The sequence below is a fragment of the Jaculus jaculus genome, chromosome 7, assembly GCF_020740685.1.
Source record: "Jaculus jaculus isolate mJacJac1 chromosome 7, mJacJac1.mat.Y.cur, whole genome shotgun sequence".
Taxonomy (NCBI): domain Eukaryota; kingdom Metazoa; phylum Chordata; class Mammalia; order Rodentia; family Dipodidae; genus Jaculus; species Jaculus jaculus.
The window spans coordinates 81605440-81633030 of NC_059108.1; the positions used below are offsets into that span (position 1 = coordinate 81605440).

A 27591-nucleotide genomic window follows, 5' to 3' on the forward strand; every position below is an offset into this window, starting at 1 on the left:
ATCACTAAGTAGAGTAGCCTGGTACATGAGATTGAAAGTGTAAATTGATAGAGAAAGATGGTTAGCCACCAGAAATGATGACAGCGAATTAATAATTTATAATATTTTCTAGCAGAAATTTGGTAATTGGGCTGTTGGTTTAAGACCACCTCAATGTCTGTCTGCATATAAGTGAATGCTTAACTTATCATTCAGTAAGGTAAAGGTAGGAAGTGTGTCTTGCTCACTCCTAAACATCAAATCTATGAGGAATTTTTTTTTTAAAGAGCAGGGTTTAGAGTATTTATCCCTTTCCTCCTTTGAGAAATCATCATTTTTTTGTATCGTCAAACATTTCAGCAAGTGCTGTCACTTGGGGTAACAATGGCAATGCAGCAGGCCCTGCATGGACTTTGTTTATTGAAAGTCTAACAGCCATGGCTGCTAAATTCAGATCTATGCCTTTCAGCTTAGATATTATTTTCATCTAACACCCTTGACACTTACTGACCTGTAAATTATGAAGTTCATAGTCTCAATCTGTTCAGACAGATGTTTCTCTAGTGTCTAAGAGAGTAGGGAAAATGAGTTTTATGGACCGTAGCAAAGAAGAAAAGGGGCTGGTCACTAAGCACAGGTTAAGTCTATTGCTAGGTTAGGACCACAGAGGGATAAAAATTGAAGATGTGAAAAAGGAAATGTCATGAAGCATTTCAGTTGAAGGATGCTGGCCTGCAAAAGGCTCACAGATTAATTAGCGAAACACCTGTTTGGGATCATACCATTGACATTAGAGTTTGAGTTTGCAAAGTTAGAACAGTTCTGGGTCATGACAAGGTCCAGAACATAGTCATGGATGTGTTGGGGCTGAAAGGGAGTAGAAATGAAAGTCATTGGTGCTGTGAAATCCATGATTGGTTCTAAGATAGAATTAATAGTTTCTTTCTCTAGCATTTAAGATAGCTTGCTGATGTATTTTTGTGACAGCCCTTGTATTCACCCTAATTTTAATTATTTGCTCTCTAATTCACAAAAAAAATATAAAACAGATAGCATGCCTTAATCATCCCTATAATCTGCAGATTAGCATGGAAGATTAGGAGCCCTTGCAAGTAAATGAGAACTTTCCAGTAGTGAGCTCTCTGTGCAGTTTAACAACCATGGTGCAGCCACATTGGAAAGGGTCCTCAGTGACAAGTGGGAAGTGGATTTGATGACTTTTGAGATCCCTCTGCTTTCAAAAAGCCTCAGAGTTTAAGTAATGGCAAAGTGTTTGAAATTAAAAACTGTTCCATAAATGCAAAGGAGATGTTACGCTTTGTTTATTCCACTTTATTCCCTTTTCCTTGGTTTTCAGTCTTTTTCTGTTTTCCCTCTTTTGAAGTGCATCAGTTACCATGGAAACAATGATGTCATTGGAATTCATTGGTATGGACCAAGTTTAGTCATGTCTGCAGAACATTCTGAAGTTAATTTAAATGATTTTGTAAAAATCAATACATAGTTTAGGAAAGGAGAAGAGATGAGGGATTAAATTTTCTTTCCTCTGCCTTAAATGATATAGTCTACAACAAATCCTTTTCTGTCTCAGGATTTGTGGGTAGCTTGCTTTTCAAAAAAAAAATACAAATTAAAATCAGGTTTAAGCATTTTTAATTATGAATAATTTGTGTGCAGTGTCATTTTAACCCATTTTTTGTTACTTTTTCCAAGGGAATCTCAGGCACCTTGATTTAGAGCCTAGAGTGGAAATGTTTATTCTGTGCCATTATATGTTGGAAAGATGTAATTTATTTTGTGTTTTACAAGACTCACAGTTAAGAGACGGTCTTGAGTCTCAGATGAGACTGTTGGGACTATTAAAGATTATGAGGACTTTTAAAGTTGACTGATTGTATTTTCTATCATGAGGTGGCCATAGAGTCCATGGGAGACAGAGCAGAATGTGATCTCAAATGCCCCACAGATTCATGTGTTTAATTTGGTCCCCCAGCATATCAGCACTACTTTTGCAGGTTTTGAAACCTTTAGAAAGTGAAGCCTTGCTTGAGGAAGATTATCACTGAGGGTGAGCCTTACAGTGTTACCACCTAGATCCACTTCCTCTTTTCTCTGCTTCCTACTTGCTGAGGTCATGAAATGACACAGATTTCCTACTCGGGTCTACCATGCCTTCCCCTCCCCACCATGATAGACTCTACCCTCTGGACTGAGAGCTTCCATAAGCTGCTTCTGGCCAGATATTTTGCTCAGCAATGAGAAAGTAGCTGTTGTAAAACCCTAACCATTGACATCACAAGGATCTCACTGTCTACCCCTTCCTCCATAGGAACCTCTTCAGCTCTTCAAAGATATCTCAAATACCTATTCCTTTATTCCTTCCTTACACAAGAGATCAGTTCATTTTAATTCAACAATAATTGTTAGTTTATGTAACAGAGACAGATGTGTGTGTACCTTATGAAAATGAAGTATTGTGATGAAATTCCTTTACTAATTTCAAACAGAAAGATGGATTGGGTCACTTCTGGGTAATATGACAGCATAGTAGCCATGCCAAAGCAGCCTAGGGAAGGAAATAAGCAGAAAATCAGCAAAATACACTCTTCTGCCAAAGTGAAGGAGTAGAAATTATTTTCAACCACAACAGAGAAGCAAGAGAGATCTTCCAGAAAGGAGGAAACTGGCTACAATCCTGGTGAGTTACCAGCAGCCCCAGTCCGCCCGCCTACCACCAGCCTGCGTAAAGCTGCAGGGGCAGAAACAAGGTGGCAGGATTTCCCCGTCACATCAGCCTCCTCACAAAGTCAAGAAAACTGAAGGGGAAGAGAGCAGGGACCAAATGAATAGCTGCTGAAGGAAAACACAAACAGGACCAGCTGAATAGCTCCAGTACAACTCCCCCCAGACTGCTAGAATACTTGAATAGCAGGCAAACTCATCACCTAGGGTCAGTTCTGCTGTTTTCTTGGAGTATAAGGGCTACACACTTGATGCCTTAAGCTCTTACACTGAAAATATATAGAGTTGGAGTTACACGGCTAAGAACACTACAGATAATTAGAAAACCCAAGCACTAAATTAACTCAGGATGCAAAAATCTCTACATTATAATATAAGAAACACAAAAAATCAAGACAATACAATCCCACCAAAAATTATAAATCCATCAGAAATAACCTCCAGTGAGACTGTTTTAGATGAAATACCTGGCAAATATTTCAATAGAAAAGAAAAAGATTATATCTATACTCAAAGAAATCAAAGGAATCAAAGGGAAACAAAAAAGGATGCAAAGAACAAAACAAACTCCTGAAGGAGAACACAGGAAACCAGCTTAATGAAATAAGGAGGTCAATACAAGACATGAGTAAGGAAATAGAAATAATGAAAAAGTACCAATCAGAAATATTAGAAGTAAAAAACAGTATAAGTCAAGTAGAAAACTCTGTAGAAAGTCTCACCAGTAGAATGGATCAAGGGGAAGACAGTGTCTAAACTAGAAGACCAGTTGGCAGATCTAATACAGCTCAACAAAGAGAAAGACACACTAATAGGAAGGTATGAATAGAAATTTCAAGAAATTCAGAGCACTATGAAGAGATTAAACATAAGAATTTAGGGCATAGTAGAAGGAAAAGAATTTCACTCCAAAGGCATAGCAGGTATTTTCAATAAAATCATAGAACAAAAAAATTCCCACAAGTAGGGAAAGAAATGCCAGTACAGTTACAAGAAGCCTATAGAACACCAAACAGACAAAATTAGGAAAGAACCTGTCACCATTATATTATAATTAAACTACAAAACACACCAACCACTTGAAAGGATCCTCCATGCAGAAGAGAAAGCAAAGCACACACATAAGGAGCCAGGAAAAAACAAACCATGCTCAAATAATAGTTAATACAAGAGAATAAAGGGAAAGCTGGAAGAACTACAAGACAAGAAGAATGACAATAAATACATATCTTTCAATACTGTTTCTTAATATTAATGGCCTGAATGCCCCATCCAAAAGACACAAGTTTGCAGACTGGGTTAAAAAGGAAGATCCTTCTATTTGTTGTCTCTACGAAACTCGCCTTTCCATAAAAGATAATCTTAGGGTGAAAATTTGGAAAATGGTATTTCAAGTAAATGGGCCTAGAAAACAAGCAATTGTCACTATCTTAATGTCTAACAGGGTAGACTTCAAACCAACATTAGTTAGGAAAGATAAAGAAGGTTGCTTTATATTGATTAAAGGAACACTCTACCAGGAGGACATTACAAGATTCTAAGCACATAAGCAGCTAATATGGGGACTCCCAATTTGATCAAATAAACACTGTTAGAATTAAGGCCACAGATAACACTAAGCACAATTGTAGTGGGGAACTTCAATACCCTACTCTCAACAATTGCCAGATCATCCTGGCAAAAAAATAAAGATAGACCTCTGGATTAAATGAGGTCATAGAACAAATGGACCTAACATATGTACAGAACATTTCACCCAAATGCTGCAGAATAGACATTTTTTTTCAACAGCACATGGAATATTCTCTAAAATAGACCACATAGTAGGGCATGCTTTTTGCGTGCCCACTGTATCTGGAACACATGCCTACCTCTCTCTTGGCCCTGCTCACTGCATCTGTGTTCATGGGCCTGCTCTATCTTGGCCCAGGCTTTGCTGCTGCACTCTGCACACAAGTCCAAGTGCCTTCTTTCTCCCTGAGAGACCCTTTTTACTGCATCTGTCAGTGCCTATCTAAGCTCAATAGGAAAGCAGGAGCAAATGATACAGAAAAGACAAGCTGAAATCAGCCCAAATGGGATCCCAGACCTCCAATCCCAACTTTGATAGTAAGTACCAGCCCAGAGTGACTGCTGAGCTTATGCCCTTCACAGCAATCACATTCCAAGGCACAGTCACCATTATACTACCTAGTCAACATATAGTGAAACACTCACTGAAGAAACTGCAAGGGAAAAACTTGTGTTTCCACCTTAATTAAATAAGCCTCCCACACAGTATGGGTAGACCACAATGCAAAATAAACCCCACAGATCATCAAATGGAGGGAGCTCCAACAGGGATGCCTAGTCATACAATGACATCTCCAATGAAAGCATAGAGGACACAACGGGAATAGACCCACAAAATGAAGACAGAAGACATGTGACCCTGGCCAAGCAAATGACAGAACTTGCATCAAATCAACAAGAGACCAGCAACCATATAAATGAAATCCACACAGCTGTCTTCACCAGACTTGATCAAATAGGAAAAACCAGACAGAGTTCAAAAGAGAAGTAAATTAACTGAGGTAAGCCAAAAAACAGAAGAGCTTTATAACCAGCTGGTAAAGCTTTATGAAGACATTAGTAAATGCAAGAATGAATTCCAAGAAGCATTAAGAAAATCAAAGCAAGTCCTGAAATTGGAACTCAACAAAGGGATAGATACTATACAGAAAGAGGCAACAGATAAAACAACCAAATTGATCTAGTGGATACCTCTCTGGAAGCCCTCAACAGAGTTAATCATGTGAAGATAGACCTCAGACAAAACAGAAGAAACAGTTCAGGAGTCCAAAAACTTCAATAAGCTCTAAAAAAATTGAACAGAACATGAGGGAACTATAGGATACCCTAAAACTACCTAACATCCAGATCATGGGTATACCAGACCAAAGACATGGGGAACTTATTTAACGAAGTTATTAAAGAAAACTTTCCCATGGTCTCAAAAGAAGGGTCCCATCAAGATACAAGAAGCTAACAGAACTTGAAACAGACTGGAACAAAGAAGACACTCTCTAAGGCACATCATAGTTAAAACTCTAAACAGTGAAAGCAGAAAGTACTAAAAGCAGAAAGAGAAAAATCATTACATACAAAGGTAAGCCCATTAGAATTACCTCGAATTTATCAATGGAAACCCTGAAAGCCAGGTGGACCTGGAACAGAACACTTCAAAGTCTAAAAAATTATGGCTTCCTAATAGGAGGAAGAGATCATGAGATCAAAATAAAAGATGGACTGATTGAGAGGGGGTGGTAATATGATGGAGGATGGAGTTTCAAAGGGGAAAGTGGGGGGAGGGAGGGCATTACCATGGGATATTGTTTATAATCATGGAAGTTGTTAACAAAAAAAATTAATAAAAAAGAAAATAAGACAAAAGTATGGTTTCCAACCTAAACTACTGTACCCAGCAAAAGTATCTCTCATAATAGATGGTAAAAAGAAAAACTTTTCATGATAAAAGCCAACTCTATGACTATATGAACACAAAACCAAAAAACCAAACCTACAGAGAAAACTTCAGGGAATACGCCACACTAGAAGAGTCAGAAAACCAATTTCAAGACCCCATAAGAACATGATCACAATAACCAAAACTAGTGCAGGTTCAAAAAAGTACAAAGCATAGGAAAACACCAAACCCCATTAAAAGCACTCCAACATGTCAGTGATTAAATCAAACCTCACTATTAAAACCTTAAATGTTAATGTTCTTAATTCACCCATTAAAAGATGCAAGTTAATAGGGTGGATCAGAAAAAATAGACCAGTCAATTTGCCATCTTCAGGAAACCCACATCACCACTAAAGTCAGGCACTTTCTCAGGGTGAAAGGATAGAAAACAGTATTCTAAACAAACGGAAATAAGAATCAAGCAGGTGTTGCTCTATTAATACCTGATAAAATAGTCTTCAAACTAAAGTGAGTCAAAAACAACAAAACAACTCATGAAGGGAACAGTCCAACAAGAGGATATCACAATCGTAAATCTTTATGCACCAAAACACAGGTCCACCTCAGTTTATAGAACAAAAACTTCTTCACAATAAAATAGCAACATCATCATACTTGGGGACTTCAGTATTCCATTATCATCAAGAGACAGATCAACCAACCAGAAAATCAGCAGGGAGGCACGAGAGCACACCACCATCATAGAACAACTAGACCTAACAGATGTCTACAAAATATTCTACCCAAATTCTATTGCATACACATTCTTAGCAGCCCATGGAACCTTCTCCAAAATAGATCACATATTAGGACATAAAGCCTGCCTCCGTAAATTCAGGAAAATGGATATAATTTCCTGCATCATATCAGATCACAATGCAGTAAAGCTAGAAATTAACAAAAAGAGTTACTCCAGGAATTCCAACAGTTCCTGGAGCTTAAACAACACACTTTTAAATAATAAATGGGTATTGAAAGAAATCAAAAAAGAAATTGTAAAATTTCTAGAATTGATGAAAACATAACTTACCATAATTGATCCAAAAGTCTCCATCTCAAAACTTCTAAAGGTGATCAATTCCTTCAGCAAAGTGACAGGATAGAAAATCACACAAAATTGGTAGTTTTTCTATATGCAAAGGACAAATATTCAGAGAAAGAAATTAGTGAGGCTGTCCCATTTTTCAATAGCAACAACAACAACAACAAAAACCTTGGATTAACACTAACCAAGGATGTGAAATACCTATATAATGAAAACATAAAAACACTCAAGAAAGAAATTGAGGAGGACTTAAAAAGATGGAAAGACCTCCCATGCTCCAGGATAGGAAGAATTAATATTGTGAAAATGACAATTCTATCAAAAGCAATATACAGATTTAATACATTACCAATAAAAATTCTAGCATTGTTCTTCACAGAGATAGAAAAAATGCTTTCAAAATTTATATGGAATGGCAACCAGCCTTAGATACCCAAACATATCCTCAGCAAAAGAAACACAGCTGGAGGTATCACCATACCCAATCTAAAGCTATATTACAAAGCCATAGTAACAAAAACAGCATGGTACTGGCATAAAAACAGAAATATAGACAGATATGGAACAGAATTGAAGACCCAGACTTTAGGTCAAGTGCCTACAGCTACTTGACAAAGGTGCCAATAAGGTAGACAGGAGAAAAGACAGGATCTTTGACAAATTGGATAACCATATGTACAAAAATGAAATTAGACCTACACATCTCACCATACATAAAAATCAAGTCCAAGTGAACTAAAGACCTCAATATAAGACTTGAAACTCTTTTTCTACTGGGAGAAAAATATAGGAGGAGCTATGTAAGATACAGGAATGGAGAAAGACTTCCTGAACAAAATCCCTGTTGCCCAGGAAATTAAACAAACACTCAACCAATGGGATCTCATGAAGCTGAAAAGCTTCTGCACACAAAGATACCATAATTAGACCCAATAGATTACCCACAGACTGGGGGGAAAAGAAATTGCATGCTATGACACTGATAGAGGCCTAATATCTAGAATCTACAAAGAATTCAAAAAACTAAACAATAAAAAAATCTAACAACCCACTCCAAAAATGGGGCAGAAAACTGAATAGGGAGTACTCAGAGGAAGAAATACAAATGGCTAACACACACTTAAGAAAATGCTCAACATCCGTAATCATTAGGGAAATGCAAATTAACACACCTATGAGATTCCACCTAACTCCAGTAAGGATGGCTACCATTAAAATATCTGTTGACAGCAAATGTTTGAGAGGATGTGGGGAAAAACAAACCCTTATCCACTGTTGGTGGGAATGTAAACTTGTACAACCACTATGGAAATGAATATGGAGATTCCTAAAAAGGATGAACATAGAGCTACCAACAGATCCAGTTATTCCCTTACTGGACATCTATCCTAAATGTTCCATGTCTCACTGCATAGGTATCTGCTCAACCATGTTTATAGCTGCTCAATTGATAATAGCTAAGAGCTGGAATCACCCCAGGTGCCTATTGCTGTATGAATGGATAACAAAGTTATGGTTCATTTACACAATGGACTTCTACTCAGCAGTAAGAAAAAAAAATGATAGTGAAATTTGTAGAAAAATGGACAGACTTGGAAAAAATCATTCTCAGTGAACTCAATTACAGAAAGACAAATGCTGCATGGTCTCACTCATTTGTGCCTCCTAATCTATACCATCTTGAGTTGCTAACATACATGATAGGCAACTCATGCCTCAGACATTAGGGATGGAAGGTTTTGGGGAAAAGCAGGGGAAACAAACACAGAACTAAATCCAAAATGAACTGGTACCATAGAAACCTTTATCCCTGGTGTCAGACTAAAACATATGACCCTTAGCAGGAATATGGGGGAACAAGTGAAAACAAGGGCACTAGAGAGGGTGGGATAAAGCCTAAACTTCAAAAAGAGAATTTTTTTTTTTTATTGCTTCTGGCCTGTAACTCCCAGTACCAGAAATTGGTTGCTATTCACAATGACTTATTGATCAGTCAGACATTCAAGGTCCCCAAAACAAGATATTTTTCTATCAAAGGACTTGGCAAAAGGTAGACCCTATTGCTGAAGACACTATATGTTGCTGAGACAGAACATGAAGAGACCTGGCTAGATTCTGGAAGGAAGCCAGTCCCCAGGCAGTTAGCCTGTCTAATGCTTGAAAGCGCTACATGAGCTCCTGGGGGACAGTGGCCAACAATGATCTGAGCAACCAGAGGCCTAACCTACTCGGAAGCAAACACCCTGACAGGATATACATGCCAGTGCAATAGTGGCACACAGCCTTAGTGGGTAACCTATCTGATTAGGTAAGATATCTGCTCAGTGTAGAGGAACCCATATCTGGAATTTGGAACCAGACCAGGGTCCTATGGAGACAAAGATTTTGTTCTCCGGTGTCAAGCTTTCACTAGTCTTTAGCTAAAAGAGGGTTACATATATCAAATTCTCCCTAAATTAACTATGCTTATATCATTTAAGCTATGCTGATTCACTCTCCATTGGAAAATCTATCTTTCTTTTTAAGAAGATAGCAAGATCCATGGAGATAAATTATCCCTCACACTTCAGCCAAGCCATAGATGAAAACAAAGAGGCATTGGAGAGATGAGCAAGTGAGCTGCTTCCCTGGTGAACCTGATAATCAGTCCCAGGGTGTACTCAACAGAGATGCAGAGGCTCCTAAGAGCCCATCACTGAAGTAGATTGAAAACCCACCCAACATGGCTCAGGGAATTTTGTGGAAGAGGAGGCAGAAAGAATATAAGAGACACAGGGTGAAACATCATGCCCAGAGGCATTTCCTCCTCCTCCCCCTACCTCCACACACAGAAAAACTGACTGCTGCTCCCAAAAACACATATGGGGAATACCTGTAACCACATGGAAGAGGGTCCCCAGTGGCATGAGGACAGAAACAAGGTATAAGAGGGAACCAACACATGATGTACCCATACAAAATCAGTTATGAATAAAAACAATACAAAGAATAAGTGAAACAGGGCTGGAGAGATGGCTTAGTGGTTGAGCGCTTGCCTGTGAAGCCTAAGGACCTCGGTTCAAGGCTCATTTCCCCAGGACCCACATTAGCCAGATGCTCAAGGGGGTGCACACGTCTGGAGTTCGTTTGCAGCGGCTGGAGGCCCTGATGATCTCATTCTCTCTCTCTCTCCTCCTCCTCCTCCTCTCTGTCACTCTCAAATAGAAATAAAAAAAAATATTTTTTTTTAAGTGAAACAAAGAGTTAGTTATTGGAAAGGACAAACAAGATTGATAAATCTGATCAAAAGAAAGAAGAGACACAAATTAACAAAATTAGAGATGAAAAAGGCACAACAGGTACCAAAGAAATTCAGAAAGTCATGAGGATATACTGTAAGAACATATAATCCACTAAGTTTGAAAATCTGAAAAAAAATAGATTTCATTGATTTATATGACCTACCATAATTAAATCAAGATGAGATTAACCACTTCAGCAGTCCAAGCAGTTATAAAAAAATCTCCCAACACAAAAAGTCCAGGCTCTTTCCACCATCTTTCCGTGCCGCCATAATGGTGCACATGAATGTCCTGGCAAATGCTCTCAAGGGCATCAACAATGCTGAAAAAAGAGGCAAATGCCAGGTCCTTATTAGGCCATGCTCCAAAGTCATCGTCCGGTTTCTAACAGTGATGATGAAGCATGGTTACATTGGCGAGTTTGAAATTACTGATGATCACAGAGCTGGAAAAATTGTTGTGAACCTCACAGGCAGGTTAAATAAGTGTGGAGTGATCAGCCCCAGATTTGATATACAGCTCAAAGACTTAGAAAAATGGCAGAATAATTTGCTTCCATCCCGTCAGTTTGGTTTCATTGTCCTGACAACCTCAGCTGGCATTATGGACCATGAAGAAGCAAGACGAAAACACACAGGAGGGAAAATCCTCGGGTTTTTTTTTTCTAGGGGTTTAAAGAAAGCAAACATGAACAAAATGCCTCACTGGGGGGGGGGGGGTCCAGACCCAGATGGATTTTTTTTTTTTTACCACACCTTCATGGAAGAACTAACATCAATGCCTCTCAAACTATTCCATAAAATAGAAAAGGAAGGAATTATACTGAACTCTTTCTATGAAGCCAGCATCACCCTGATACCAAAACCAGACAAAGACAGAACAAATAAAAACTACAGACCAATCTCCCTCATGAACATAGATACAAAAATTCTTGCTAAGATATTGGCAAACAGAATATAAGAATATATCAAGAGATCCTTCACCCCAACCAAGTAGACTTTATCCCAGAGATACAGGGATGGTTCAACATAAGCAAATCGATAAATGTAGTATACAATATAAACAGACTGAAGGACAAAAAACACATGATTATCTCAGTAGATGCAGAAAAGGCATTTGATAAACTCTAGCATCCCTTCATGATAAAAGTCATATAGAAATTGGAATAGAAGGAACATATCTCAACACAATAAAGGCTGTTTATGACAAACCTACAGCCAACATAGTACTAATTGGGGAAAGCTTGAAACTTTTCCACTAAAATCAGGAATAAGACCAAGGTATCCACTGTCACCACTGTTATTTAATAAAGTACTAGAACTCCTAGCTATAGAAATAAAGCAAGAGACACACATAAAAGGAATACAGATTGGAAAGGAAGAATCAAAGTATCATTATTTGCAGATGATATGATTCTACACGTAAAGGAACCTAAAGAATCTATCAGCAAACTGTTAGAGCTGATAACCACCTATAGCCATGTAGCAGGATACAAAATAGACACATAGAAATCAGTAGCCTTCCTATGTCCTAGCAACAAACATGTTGAGGGTGAAATTAGGGAATTACTCCCATTCACAGCTGGCTCTAAAATAAAATAAAATAGTACCTTGGAATCAACCTAACCAAGGAAGTGAATGTTCTCTACAGTGAAAACTTTAAAACACTGAAGAGAGAAATTTCAGAAGACACCAGGAAATGGAAAGACATTCTATATTCTTGGATTGGAAGAATCAATATTGTGAAAATGTCAACCTTACCAAAAGCAATCTACACATTTAATGCGATCCCCATCAAAATTCCAACGGTATTCTTCATGGAAATAGAAAAAAAATCCTAAAATTGATTTGGAAGCACAAAAACCCTCAAATAGCCAAAACAATTTTGAGCAACAAAAATAAGGCTGCTGATACCACCATACCTGATTTTGCCCTATATTACAGAACCATAGTAACAAAACTGGCATGGTAAAGGCACAAAAACAGACATGTACATCAGGGGCACAGAGTAGAGGACCCAGATGTAAGTTCAGGCAGCTATAGCCACCTGATCTTCAACAAAAATACCAAAAATTCACATTGGAGAAAAGACAGCCTCTTCAACAAATGGTGCTGGGAAAATTGGTATCTATATGTAGAAGGATGATAATAGATCTTTATCTCTCTCTCTGTGCTCAAGAATTAAGTCCAAATGGATCAAAGACCTTAATATCAGATCTGAAACTCTGAAACTCCTATAGGAAAAAGTAGGGAAAACCTTACAACGTGTTGGTATAGGCAGCAGCTTTCTGAATATATCCCCAGTTGCTCAGGAAATAAAACCACTGGGACCTCATGAAATTACAAAACTTTTGTATAGCAAAGGACACTGTCAATAGAGCAACGAGGCAATCTACAGAATGGGAGAAAATCTTTGCCAGTTGTACATCTGACAGAGGATTAATATCTAGGATATACAAAGAACTCAAAAAACTAAATAAGAAATCAACCAACCCAACTAAAAATGGGTTTATGGAACTAAATAGTAAAAGTAAGAAATGTAGATGACCTCTAAACATCCTAAAAAATGTTCTACATCCTTAGCCATCAGGCAAATTAAAATTAAAACTACTTTGAGATTTCATCTCACTCCTGTCAGAATGGCTATTATCAAGAAATCAAATTACAATGAATGCTGGCAAGGATGCAGAAAAAGAGGAGCCATTCTACACTGTTGGTGGAATGCAGTCTGGTTCATCCATTGTAGTAATCAGTGTGGCGGTTCCTGAGACAGCTAAAAATAGATTTGCCATATGACCCAGCTATACCACTCCTAGGCATATATCCTAAGGACTTATACACTACCTTAGAGATACTTGCACATCCATGCTTATTACGGCAGTATTCATAATGGCTAGGAAATGGAGCCAGCCTAGATGACCTTAAACTGATGAATGGATAATGAAGATGTGGCACATTTTTACAATGGAGTTCTACTCAATGATAAAGAAAAATGAAATTTTCAGGGAAATGGATGGGCCTGGAAAGGATTATACTAAGTGAGGTATCCCAGGCCCAGAAAGCCAAGTGTCACATGTTCTCTCTCATATGTGGATCCTAGCTACAAATACTTGGACTGGTGTGTAAGTTAGAATAAAACTCAGAAGCAGAGGCCAGTAAGATAGAAAGGGGGATATAAAGGGAATCAAAAGGCAGGAAAGAAGAGGCTTAAGAGGATGGTATTGTATATATGCAAGTAGAAGAACAGATTAATGGGTGTGAAAAGGCCTAAGTGAGGTCAGGAGAAGAGATTGAGTAAAGGAAGGGTGGGGGGGAGGGTTAATCAAAATCTGAGATGGTATGAATAAGTCATATGGAAACCTACTTTTTTTCGGTAAAATGGCATATCCAGAAGCCAATGATTGTTACTAGAAAAATGTCAGTGCCAGGGATGGGATACATTCCAGTGAGTTGTTGGCCAGGGAGGTCCCTGATGCTCCCAAAACATTACAGGCCATTGCCAAGGCTTTTGGTTTCCCACCAGCAATAGATGGTATAGCCCTATTGCTGAAGACTCCACAATCTTGGGTTGCAAGGTCACTGAGAAATCAAGCTGGAGCTAAGCTGGAAATCTCCGTATAGACAAACTGACAGAGTGCTGGAAAAAGCTACACTGCATGCAACCCTGTGGGAGAGAGAAGTCATCATTGGTGATAAACAACAGTGGACACTGCAAGCCTTAAGTTTGGCCAGCCAGGCCAAATGAGCCAATGAGTGCAATAGTGGCATGTCTGTTATGGGGAAAACTGACTACTCTCTAATTAAACTGGAGGCCCACTCCACAGGAGAGAATATATGCTTGATACTGAAAATCTGACTGGGGAGGTCATGAACCCGAGGTGTGTAATGCCTGCTGCTGTCTGGCTAACCACACATATATTATACTCACCAAACTGCCCAGTAAGTACTTTTCTTAATGTTCATACCAGTATATTAATGCTACTCTCACTTTTGGTTAGAGAAGCTTCTCTTTTCAGATGACAGTAACCTCTGGGATGACTCAAAAGGCACCATATGGCTGTAGTGATGACTCAGTTGTTAAGACACTTGCCTTCAAAGCCTAAATACCCAGGTTCAGTTCCCCCAGTACCCATGTAAGCCAGTTCCCCAAGGTAGTACATGTGTCTGGAGTTCATTTGCAATGGCTAGAGGCCCTGGTGCACCCATTCTACCTGACTCTGTCTCTCTCTCTCTCTCTCTCTCTCTCTCTCTCTCTCTCTCTCTGTCAAATAAATACATAAATCAATAAACTTTTTGAAAATGCGCCATAGTGCTTAGAAGCAGAGACAGAGTGCTCAGTATTGAAACCTCGCTAGCACACCTTCCAAGGCTCAGGGTCCATTGCAGAAGAAATGGTGGAAAGTATGTAACTGTCAAAGGAAGGGTAGTGCTCCTTACCGTATTCTCTTCCAGAAACAAAATGGCCTGGATATCGATGACCTCATAGTGCCTGGCTCTATCTACACAAGACCATTATAATAGGAGGAAAGGATGACATCAAAATAAAAGAGACTGATTGAGAAGGGGAGTGGAAAGTGAGTGGGGAGGGAATTATCATGGTTTATTGTCTATAATTATGGAAGTTGTCAATAATAAAAAAGAAAAAAAAGGATGGATGGACCTTCTTTCTTTAAATACTTTTTACTTTTGACTAATTTTGTAATGGTGCAGGGGCCCTAAATTCAGAGAAGAATATAGCTTTTTCTTCTGTTCAAGCAGGAATGGTGTCATGGAAAAGAGCTCTTTTTAAAAATGTATATGTGTCGGGCTGGAGAGATGGCTTAGCGGTTAAGTGCTTGCTTGTGAAGCCTAAGGACCCTGGTTCGAGGCTCAATTCCCCAGGACCCACGTTAGCCAGATGCACAAGGGAACATATACGTCTAGAGTTCGTTTGCAGTGGCTAGAGGCCCTCGTGTGCCCATTCTCTCCCTCTCTCTCTCTCTCTCTCTCTCTCTCTCTCTCTCTCTCTGCCTCTTTCTGTCTCTGTTGCTCTCAAATAAATAAATAAAAATGAACAAAAAATTTTTTTAAATCCTCAAAGGTGCAAACATTTAAAAAAATGTATATGTGTCTGAGTATTACATGTGTGTGCATGGTTATGTGGGTATGACTGCACATGCATGTGCAAGTACATATTCATGTATGTGCATGTACATGAATGTGGAAAGCAGAGAATAATCTTGAGTGTTGTTCCTCAGAAACACTATCTCCTTTTTTTAAAAAGATAGGATCTCTTATTGACCTGGAGCTCATCAATTAGGTTATACATCCCAGAGATCCATCTGTCTTCACCTCCAGGATTACAAGTATGGGCCACCATTCCTGACATTTTTGCATGGGTTCTGAGGATCCAACTCAAGTCCTCGCGTTTGTGAGGCAAGCACTATGCCAACTGAGCCATCTCTAATGCTGTATCTTTTTGCTGGTTCATTTTCATGCCCTTGCAATTTTGCACATGGGGGTCCTTTGCTTGACAAGTCATTGTTACCCTAGGGAATCTATATTCAGTTTTTAAATTTTTGTTCAGGTATTACTTTCCCTAGGAAGTTTTTTCTAATAAAATAATCCTTACTCTGAACTACTTGGTTATATATCCAATATATTTGTATATCCTTGGCTCTTATCCCACTGTAGGTTTATCCGTCAGTCTTCACACAGATGGCAAGGAAATATGCCCTAAACATGTTCAGTCCTCAGTTACTTGGCACATACAGACATGATAAATACGTTGGTATAGTATAGAGTGCTATTTTTCTATCTGTTGTTCTGTTTTCCTCGGAGTGATGGGCCGCTTTCTCTGCCTTGGGTTAAACTGTGGTCTTTCCCCCTTCTTTGACATCTCTGCATACCATTTTGTCCTCAGAATTCCCAGCACAGTGTTTTCCTACCTGAGCACATTTTACCCTCACTTCACCTGAGCAGTGCTTTTGTGTCCTTTGGAACTGATACTAAATGAACAGCCTTTTCTCTAGGAGCTGTGTCCTAGCCCTGTTAACTAGATGAGCTTGTTCTGTGACCCAGTTACATTCTGCTTCCCCTTTCCAACTGTTGTCAGCTTGGTCACAGTTTTCACACTGCAGTCCCATACTGTGTGGGTGTAGGTGTAGTGCCTAAACGTGGAGCTGCTCACTCAGTGTGCACCAGATGAGTGAGCTGAGTAGGATTTTTTATGAGTGAAGATTCGGGCAGGGACAAGTGGTATTCAGGATTGTTCAGTTGGTCCAAAGTTGAAACTATACCTGTTGTGTTGGCGGTAGGCCAAGGAATTTGAACTGTCTCCTTACAAGAGTAATCCATTAAAAGCTGGCTAGGAAGTGAACATGATGAGAACATAGTTTTTTAAAAGTTTAAATGTGATGGAAAGGAGCAGAAAGAACAGGGTCTAAGTGAGCAGGGAGGCAGTGAGGAGGCATCTGCAATGGTCAGAGTTCACACTGTCAGCTGCTGTCTAGCACTGACACTCATGCAATCAGGCCATTGAAGACGTAACAAAAGATTTGACACAGTATTAGTGTTCTAAGAGTCTTACTGTAGAAACATGTGATGTTAGTTACATGCACATTTGTCCTTGATCAAGGTAGAAAATGCTTCTCTTATTGAGAAGACAGTCTAACATTTGGGAAAACCATTGATAGAGGTGCTGGGCACTAAATCTAATTGAGAACAGTGGAAGGAGGGGTAAATGTACCTTGCATTTTGAAGAATGAATTGACAGGCTTGGAGTTGACAGCATAGGGAGGAGTTTCAAATGAAAAAGAAAAAGAGCAGAGAAGAGAGAAGAGAAGGGAGAGGGGAAGGAAGGAAAGAGAAAGAAGAAACGGAGGGAGGAAAGAAATTAAATTAAAGGTATGAATGTTGGGAGTGATACTGCCAGGAGTGTTTTCTGCTGCAGACAATACACTATAAATCAGAGGTGAGGATTTTTAACCCTGAACCCATCTTTATTCTTTCTGAGGGTGGTGATTTAATGCTGTCTGTTGAAGAAGAGGCTGGTAGAAACCATGTGGTGCCAGCCAGCCCTTTAGTATTAGTCCCACCACGCAGCCAGGCGTATTATACATCTTTCTGTCTATAGCTCTCATACACAGATTTTGTAACAACTTATAAAACTATCCTCTTTAATATTCTTTTGTAGTAAAAAATTAAATTATTCTTAGATTTCAGTAGGTAGTAGAGTATCACATGCAGAGTCATTTTTACATGGTAGGGAAGAGTGTGAGCTTAGGAGTCTGAAATACAGAGTTCAAATCCCAGCTCTGTTATTTTGTAACTGTGACTTAGGTGAGTTACTTACTCTATATCTCACTTTTCTTATTCCTGACATGAGGATGGTAGTTGTAGTTCTCTCAAGGGATTGAGATGAAAAATAAAGAAGATAATGTGCATGAAGGACTTAGCATAGTTTTAATATAATCTAAGCATTCATAGATGAAGTGTCATAATAAATACTGCTTGTTATAATTATTCTTTATGATGTTATGATGAAATAGCTAAATTTTAATCTTTTTCTTATTTTTTATCAGAGAGAGAGAATTGGCATGCCAGGGCCTCCAGCCACTGTAGTCTAACTCCAGACATGTGTGTCATCTAGTGGGCATGGGCAACCTTGCACTTGCATCGCCTTTGTGTATCTGCCTTACATGGGACCTGGAGAGTCGAAAATCTGTCCTTAGACTTCACAGGCAAGCACCTTAACTGCTAAGCCATCTCTCCAGCCTGAAACAGATAACTTTATAATTGACAGATATTTATGTATTTGACCCAGGCATTTGGTTAGTCCCTTTATCTGTGGATAAGAATTTTAATAAGATTTTTAAAAATCTACTTAAATACTGTCTGAATTTAGAACATTCTTTTCATGTAGATTTGTTAAAATGCTAAACTTAGAGTCTAAGATACTGCATTATTTAAAACTTGGATGAAGGCAGGCTAATTGCTGTTAGAAATAGGCTCCCAAGTATGTAATGATACAACTATATAGAGTAAATTTATTTCTTACTTATATTAACAGGACTACTAGATGAACCCAGTGATAAGAGTGGCCATCTTCCATGTAGTTAGCCCATTGGACTCTGTCATTTTCTTTTTTTCCTTCACAAATGTTTTGTTTATAAAGAGGAAAAGAGTGATAGAGCAAGTGAGCACAGCAGAGAGCCTAGGTGCACTGGGGCCTCTGCATCTGGCTTTATGTTTATGTGGGTATGGGGAATTGAACCCCGGCTGTTGGTTTGCAGACAAGCACTTTATTAGCTATCTCAGGCCACTCTCTCATTTTCAAGTATAATTTCTTAGCTTTCCCTGGGCTCATCTTCATTCTAGTTACCCAGGAAGGACAGATAGAAGAGAAGCCTATAAAAAGAAGGGTCTTAGTGCTGTACACATAATTATACTCACATTGTACTAGGTAAAACTCAGTCATGTCACCACATGCCGCATTTCTCAAGGAGTCTAAGAAAGACAAGCTACCTAGATGGCAAAGAAGATGAGGCCATAGAGTTGATCAAGCAGCTAGCTAGCAATCTATGCTATTATTGACTCTGCTACAAATACATATTAAGCCAAAGGCTGGTTATTAAACTTAATTTCCTAGTAAAAATTCTAAAACCCCTCCAACTATTTCAGTCCTGAGAATAGTTATTTGCTGTATAAATGAGAAGTTTTCATTTTTCTAGTCTGTTTTTTCCCTATTAAAAAGAAAAAAATTTTTAAATGCTGCTGTGTTCTTGAACTTTTTATTATTTATTAGTAAAGGTTAATGGATATTTTGTCTTCTAAGAAAAAAAATAAATGATATTAGAACCTCAAGTGCATGTCTTACGCAGTCATCCTATAAGTGGTTAAGTGGAATACTTTCTTGGTGATAAGGATCAAGATCATGGTGTGTTATTTTTCTGGCAAAGTCTCCTTTATGGCAGTAGTTATTCATTTGGACCAAGAGGCCAATATCTTTGCCCCTGAGTGCCTTCAGAATTTGCATGCTTGTGATGTCCATCCTAGAGCATTTCAGCATCTAATTCATCTTTTTACCAAATTATCTACTGGCATCAAAACAGCAATCTGTAAAGATAATATATACAAATTGAGGAAAGTGACAATTACTTTTCTTCTTGAGTACAATTTTCCTCTGAGCATGAAGTGATGATACTCAACTCCAGGAGGTTGATGTCCTTTGACATTGCTGTGATTTACATGTGCTTCATCCCCATAGGCACATGTGGTGGAGGCTTGGTCTGCAGGGTGGTGGTAGACCTTTAAGAGGCGGGGCCTATGTGAACGTCATTACATTATTGGAAGCATGTTCCCGGAAGAGATCATGGGAGCCATGAACTTTCATGAGAGTGACTGATGTTGACCCCTGAATCACTCCCTGGCTTCCTGTTTGTTGATAAGACTTTTTAAAAATATTTGATTTATTTAAGAGAGAGAGAGGGAAAAAGAGAGACTTATAGAGAGGGAATGGTCATGCCAGGACCTCCAGCCGCTGCAACCAAACTCCAGATGTATGTGTCACTTTGTTCATCTGGCTTATGAGGGTCCTTGGAATTGAACCTGGGTCCTTTGGCTTTATAGGTAAGTGTCTTAACTGCTAAGCCATTTTTCCAGCCCAAAAATAATTTTTAATTGAGAACTTTATACTAGCATTCTGCAAATTGGTCATATTCTCATCAGGTATCCTCTTTATCCCTTTTTCCCTGCCCTCATTCCACTGAGGGTCCTCCTCAGTGGGTTATCAGTCATCTGTGGAGTCATGAATGCACCAGAACAGTGCCTCATAATAACCCTTCCCACCCTGTTGTTCTTACATTGTTTCTGGTCCCTCTTGGTGATGCAATTTCTCCCTTTCTCATAAGTTCCTAGAATTTGCCCTAAGATCCTCATAAGAACCTGGTGCATTCCTTGTAATTTCCATAACTGAACTCAATAAATGTCTTCTTATTATAATGTTAATCTGCCTCATGTATTTTATTGTAACAGTGAAAAACAGATTAATAAAGAAGTACTTGAAGAACCTTTCAGTTTTGCCTTTGGAGGCTTTGCAAGGTGCTATTTAAATTCTTTTTAGGAATACATATTAACTAGTTTGCATATGATATATCACATGCAGCTTCCTTGTTGATAGTGGGTAATATTTCCTTCTTTTTTGAAAAATGACATTTACCCTTTGTAAAAATGAGGAACACTCAGTATCTCATACATAACTACTTCTTAGAGACTAAAGATTCCTATTAATCTTTGTCTTTCCATAGGATCTCTTAGAATTTCATTTGTGCTTTAAACTAGAATGCTCTTCTAGCTTAGCTATATCAATTAAACTCGTCTTCCCCTCAAGTAGATGAGGTTCTGAATGTTACCATTACAGTTGCAGACTTTAAGATCCTCATTTTAGAGGTTAAGAATTCAAGGCCTAGAAAAGTTGTACCTCACAGACCACAGTCATTTAGTTGGTCTCTGAGAGGAGTGTGGACACAGACCACCCACTCATTTTTCTTTCTATATTAGACTTCTGAAAGAGAAAGCAAGAATACCTGTCTCATTTTTTAAACTGTAATATCTGATACATGATATATATATATATATATATATATATATATGCACAAAAAAAACCAGTTCAAACCTAATGGAGAACTGAAAAGCATTTATGAACTGCAATCTATTTCAGTTATTAGTATTCCTTCTATACTTAACAATGAGTTTTCTCCTCACTTTTTTTTACATCATAGTTTTTAATCCTTCTGGCAGGTTCCAACCAGCAAGCATTTAACCTGATTGTAACCTTGAGAAATTGAATTATATGGTAGCCTGACAATCTAACTTGTTACTTACCTAAATCTGGGTTTTAAATGCCAAGAAGAAGTTAACATCTAGGTCTTTTGAGGCTGCTTAATTCAGGACATTTAGACTTAATGATATAATATTTCAGAGCAATGTTGATATTTTAAGAGAGTCAATTTTTAAAAATTTAATATAAGAAGTACCCTTTTGAGCTAGTGATAGATTGGATTAATGTGAGAATAACATGTAAAATGTTGGTGGTAGCTGATGTTAGTCAGGCATGTAATATTTGCTTTCTTCCAGTAAAGCTAGCTGAGAAAGAAAGAAAAAAAGGAGCTTATACTTTGATGAGACATTAAAAAATGATTGAGCATGGTTACAGCTGCAGCTCAGTGGCATTATGTAAATTAAACTAAGCAAAGCGTCTGTTTTTTAATGTGTCTGTTATCAAAGGATACACACAATCACTCTACTATAAACACAAACAGCTTAGCATTATATAAGGTATTCACAAGATACAAGACTTGGGGGGGTTGGTAATGTGGACAAGATTTTTTTTTTTCTATTTTAAGAGAGAATTTTTTATAATAAAAATAAGTGGCTGTATCGAAGGCTTGATGTTTAAGGCACTTGCTTGCAAAACCTAAGGACCCAGGTTCAATACCCCAGAACCTACGTAAGCCAGATGCACATGGTAGCACATGCATCTTGAGTGGCTAGAGGCCTTCTCACGCCCATTCTCACCCTCTTCCCCCCTCCCACCGGCTCACACATACATAAATGAAAATAAAATATTTTTTAAAAAATTGAAATATGAGCATTCTGCTGTTCTTCCTTATTATGAATATTTTGGTGCTGTTTCTTATTGCCTGTTATTGCTCCACTTGGAGCCTCAGTGATTATAGGACTGCTCTTAAGTCAGTGGCTCTTTACCCCTTTCTTTTAGGTTTTCCCTTAGCTAGTTCTATCATATAAGTTTCTATCTGTAGTGAGAACAAGACATAAGTATGTTACTACACTTGTTGATGATAGGATTTCAAAGTAATGCAAAGAAACTTACAGCATGTGTTATGTATATTCTTGAAAGTAAATTTTTGTGCTGCAATATATATATTTTTTTCAATTCAAAGTGAATCAGCAGTAATACACCATAAATTCTTATTTTGGAATCACCAAAATAGTCACCTGCAAAACCTGCTTTTTATGACAAAATACAAAAGTAAAAAAAGGCTTGGTCACATTTAAATCTCTGAGAACTAGAGAGAAGTACTAACACAAACTGTACATTACATCCATAAAAAGTTCCCAGTCCTTATTGTAATATTGCACAGTGAATTTCTACATGGCAAACTGTTGTAGCAGAGAAGTCACAGCCAAAAGAGAGATCAGCGAAAGAAAGCCACAAGAATAAAACTGTTAAAACAGTCAACGGCTCAAGCTAAGTTATCAAATATATATCATTAGGATCCTTAAAACAAATCATCCTACAAGTTGCATTGTATGATTTAATGTTTACTTAACATAAGCAAAGTTTAAAATTAGCAATAGAAAATTAAAATGTGGTGCTTGCTTCCGTAGCATATATACTAAAATTGGAATGATACAGAGAAGATTAGGATGGCCCCTGTGCAAGGATGACATGCAAATTCATGAAGTGTTCCATATTTTTAAGCCAGGAGTGGTGGTGCACACCTTTAATCCCAGCACTTGGGAGGCAGAGGTAGGAGGATCACAGTGAGTTAGAGACCACCCTGAAACTACATAGTGAAGTCCAAGTCAGCCTGAGCTAGTGGCTAAATCAAGACCCTACCTCAAGACCAAAAAAAAAAAAAGTATTAAAAGGTTTTGCTAATATAGTGACATTTAATTAATATACTAAAGAGAAAAATATATTAGGATACTGATAAAAATTAACTTGTAAATTAAAATAGTACACAAATATGAAATGATGCCATGTTTTATTTAAGGGAACATTAAAACCAAAAAAAATCCTGATAGAATGGTTTTAAATAATACATAACTCCAGATTGCTTTGTCAATATACTAAAATTATTTTCAATATATAGCACAAAATTGATACTAAAAAAGTAGTGATAAGATAGCAACTCTGATACCTTCTTCCTATCCCTCTGCAACCATGTGTTACCAGCCCTCGGGTTTCAGTGCTTTAGATCAGCAGCAATTTGTTCCTCTCGTGCCATGTGTCCATTTCTTCTCTATCGTTCTTCTTACCCTGGCAGAGCAGCCACCATCTGGAAGCTTGCTGGTCATCAGGACAGAGGAAGACATATTGTTATGGCACTTCTGACCAACTATCTATGTCTAAAACAAGATACATGTCTTCACCTTAGTGGAGAGATCCCAGGAAGAGATCTGGATGTATTTTAGAAAGCACTGAAAATGATCACCTCTCCCATGGTTGATTTTGAAGAACACAGCCTTATGTTTGTCTAAGAAAGTGAACACATGGAGCTGAGCAGGTTGCTCAGTTATTATAGGTACTGGCTTGCAAAGTCTGCTGTCCCAGGTTTGATTCCCCACTATCCATGTAAAGTCAGATGCACAAAGTGGCACATGCATTGAGTTCATTTGCAGTGGCAAGAGGCCCTCGTGTGCCCCTTTAAATATTCATATTCTTTCCTCTCCTCTCTCTCTCTGTCCTCAGTTCTCACAAATAAAAATATTTTTAGAGAAGAAAATAAACACCAAAGATAACTCCTGTTTGTTATTTTCCTGTTACTTCATCTTAAAAAAAAAACGAACTCTGAACTGACCCTGAATAATGAGTTTACAGCAGCAGGCATAGAGTCTTTTTTTATTTTTAATGTCTGATTGTTTGCACAGAGAAAGAGGCAGAGGCAGACAGAGAAAAAGAGAGAGCATAGGCATACCAGGGCCTCCCTCCACTGCAAAGGAACTCCAGATGCATGAACACTTTTTCTATCTGCCTTCATGTGTGAGGTACTTGGGAACTGAACCTGAGCTGTCAAGGTTTGCAAGCAAGTGCCTTTAACCACTGAGCCATCTCTAAAGCCCTTCCTTTCTTATTTAAATCCATCAGTAGCTTCTCTTTGATCTCATGATATAAGCCGAACAAGTGAGTGTCACCTGCAAACCCTACTTCTTCAGGCTTACCTCATACCACTCCATCACCTCAGAGTTAGAGGGAGCCATGTGCCCCTCTGCCGCTGTTACACTTCCCTTTGCTTGTTTTCGTCTGGCTCTTCCGTAGTGAAACCTCTCTGAGTCCAGGAGTAGATTCGATCTTTTCTGTTCTGATCTCACATGATACTCTGTACCAAACTTCCAGAGATACATGTTTTATTCAGTCCATTTTTCCAGTCTGGGAACAAGCTGAGGGGCAGGTAAGGCAAGGCTGTCCTCTCACCAGTATCTTCTCCCTGGTTTGACCCAGACTATTGGCATGTATGTGCACATTAAATATTGTTTGGTTGTAGTTTTATATTTTATGTCTATAACATTCATTTAGTCTGTAGAGAATGTCTGAAATGTTTATACAGTCCCCAGAGAACAATGTAATAATGAACAGTACACCATACAAACTGTATACACTCTAACACTATGCCTATACTTTGATGCCATGCCTCTATGTCTTAAAAGGGGCTGGCTTAAGAGCTCTCAAGGAAAGAATGCCTTTCTTGTTCTCTCTGAATTGCAGTGTATCCTCCCATGTAATTTCACTTTGGATGTTTTTGCTGTTTTTATTTATTGAGTGATACTTTTGATGTTTAAGGTGAATGCCTCAGATTCATAGTACATATAACTTTCAACATAAATGGCAGCTGAAGTGCCCGAGCCCTGAGTGGATTGTAGTCATAATAAACAACTGAACTATGTAATACAAAGCTGTTTTCTCCTAGCTTTCTGATGGTGGTACTGACTTACCCCAGCATAGTGATTTATTTTCTGTGGTACTTTGTATCCACAAAGGGTGTACAGTAGATGCTTGGGAGTGCTTTGCTGCACACTCTTGTCCGGCATTGTTTTTATCTCCATGTGTGTGTGCAACCTTTGCTGTTCCTCCATTCAGAGAGAATAACATATTTATCACCTTTTGCCTGTGTGTCAGTGTGGACCATCAGTGCTAGTCTTCATTTACAATGCAAATGCTCAGTGATCTCCAGTGATCTTACACTGGGATTGATGGGATGATACAGGCACTGTTAGCTTTAAGCCTCTGATGGTGGTCCTTGGAAGATAGCCACTGTTATTCAGCAACATGGAAGTGAAATTTAAAGGAGCATGAATGCAGATTATATTTGCAGACCCTGTGTATTGATTTGATGTTACTATTGAATTATAATGCCTTTTAAGGATTTCATTTTGTGCCTAAAGCCAGGAAAGCTCAGAAAGAAATGGAAACTATCTATGAAATGATAAAATTTTGTTTAAATAGTCACAGTAAGAGCTGAGATTCATTCTTTGGCTAGCTTAGTCTATTTTCTCAACTAAAGAATGGAGATAAGGGATGGAGAGATGATGGTTCAGCAGTTAAGGTACTTGCCTGCAAAGCCAAATGTCCTAGGTTTGATTCCTCAGTACCCACATAAAGCCAGATGCACAGTGGCACATGCGTCGGGAGTTTGTAGTGGCTAGAGGCCCTGGCACACACATTCTCTTTTATCTCGCTCTGCTTGCAAATAAATATATAAAAATATTTCTTTAAAAAAGGAATGGAATATGTGGATCCTAGCTACAGATGATTGGGCTTCTGCGTGAGAATGAAAATACTTAGTAGCAGAGGTCAGTAAATTAAAAAGGAGACATAAAGGGAAGAGAAAGGAAGGGAGGAGAGTACTTAATAGGTTGATATTGTATATATGTAAGTACAATGATTGTAATTGGGAGGTAATATGATGGAGAATGGAATTTCAAATGGGAAAGTGTGGGGGTGGGGAGGGAGGGAATTACCATGGATATATTTTATAATCATGGAAAATGTTAATAAAAATTAAAAAATTAAAAAAATTAAAAAAATTAAAAACAAAACAAAAAAGGAATGGAGATTATGATATACCTACCTCATAATGCTCTTAAGAGAAAGTATCTTTGAAGTGCTTGTTCTACTATATGACGTACAAGTTCTCAACATATGTCATCTATTATTGACAATTATACTTTTGTCCCCAGTTACTATTTTCCTCTCTTTCTCCCCTCTTGCTATTCTCCATATTGTCATCAGAACAAAGTTTCTACAACACACATCAGACTGTCTTACACTACCTTTGTGGTACCACCTTTTCAACTTTAAAGGAAAGAGGTCAACACTAAACATGCCCTGCAAGGCTCAGGGAATATTGAGGGGGCAGAAAGAATGTAAGAGCTGAAAGGTGGGAAGGTATATTCTGAAGCAATCATTGTTGTGCCACCCCCACAGAGACTGACTATTGCATTCATGACCCCACAGTGATTACCAACAATCCCCCTGAGAAAGACTCTCAGAGGAATGGGGGTGGGAAAGAGGGAACATAAGAGTATAACCCAGTGGGAGCATGACCAGTAATTTTCGTCAGAGTATATTGTGTGTAGGTATGGCAGTTGTCAATAAGTTTTTTAAAAACCTTTTGAAGTTTTCAGTTTCTGACACTTGGAAGGCATTTGGCATCTCCATTAACTTTCACCATCACTATGACAGTACCTGAAAGAGCAACCTAAAGACTGAAAGATTGTTTTGGTTCACGGGGTTGGGGGCTCAGTCCTTAGTTTCTTGGCCTTATGTGCATGGCAGAGCATCATGGTGGCAGCAGCATGTGGTTGGGAAGGGTCCTCATGGAGGACAAGAAGCGAAGCACAGAAGAGGGCAGGCCAGGGTGTAGTCCCAAAGACACCACCCCAGGACCCTAGTCCCTCTAGCTAGAGCTTATCTCTCAAGGTTCTTCCACCTCACAAAACAATGCCACCAGCTGGGGACCAAGTGTCCAACAGCTGAGCCTGTGGAGGACATTTCATATCAAGCCATACCATGATGCCATCTGATGCTAACCTTCCTTGCCAGACCACCTACTGGGTTACCGCAGAGATTTGGCTGCCTTGACTTGTGCCCTTGTTTCTGCTCGTGTTTTCTGCTGCAGACCCCACCCCCGTTCAGGTTGCCTACCTGCAACCTGAATAGAAAACTGTTTACGGGCAACTTAAAGATTCCTCTCGCTCTTCCCAGACAGAGTGTGGGGTTCTCAGTTACTCGCCTCTTCTGAGCATTCATCA

The 27591-nt window shown here is 38.6% G+C and overlaps 2 protein-coding genes and 1 non-coding gene across 3 annotated transcripts in view; all 3 read left to right on the forward strand.

Moving 5' to 3' along the window:
- The window catches only part of Nubpl (nucleotide binding protein like), a 230493-nt gene that overhangs the window by 190457 nt on the left and 12445 nt on the right, over positions 1-27591 (forward strand). The gene's annotated exons all lie outside the window — the stretch shown is intronic.
- On the forward strand, positions 10826-27581 carry LOC105944258 (40S ribosomal protein S15a-like). Its single transcript, XM_045154400.1, has 2 exons — positions 10826-11236; positions 27459-27581. Exons 1-2 carry the CDS (start codon positions 10829-10831, stop codon positions 27579-27581), a joined length of 531 nt encoding a protein of 176 aa, XP_045010335.1. The 5' UTR covers positions 10826-10828.
- LOC123462433 lies at positions 22933-23035 on the forward strand. Its single transcript, XR_006638255.1, has one exon. It is a non-coding gene; the product is annotated as a U6 spliceosomal RNA (small nuclear RNA).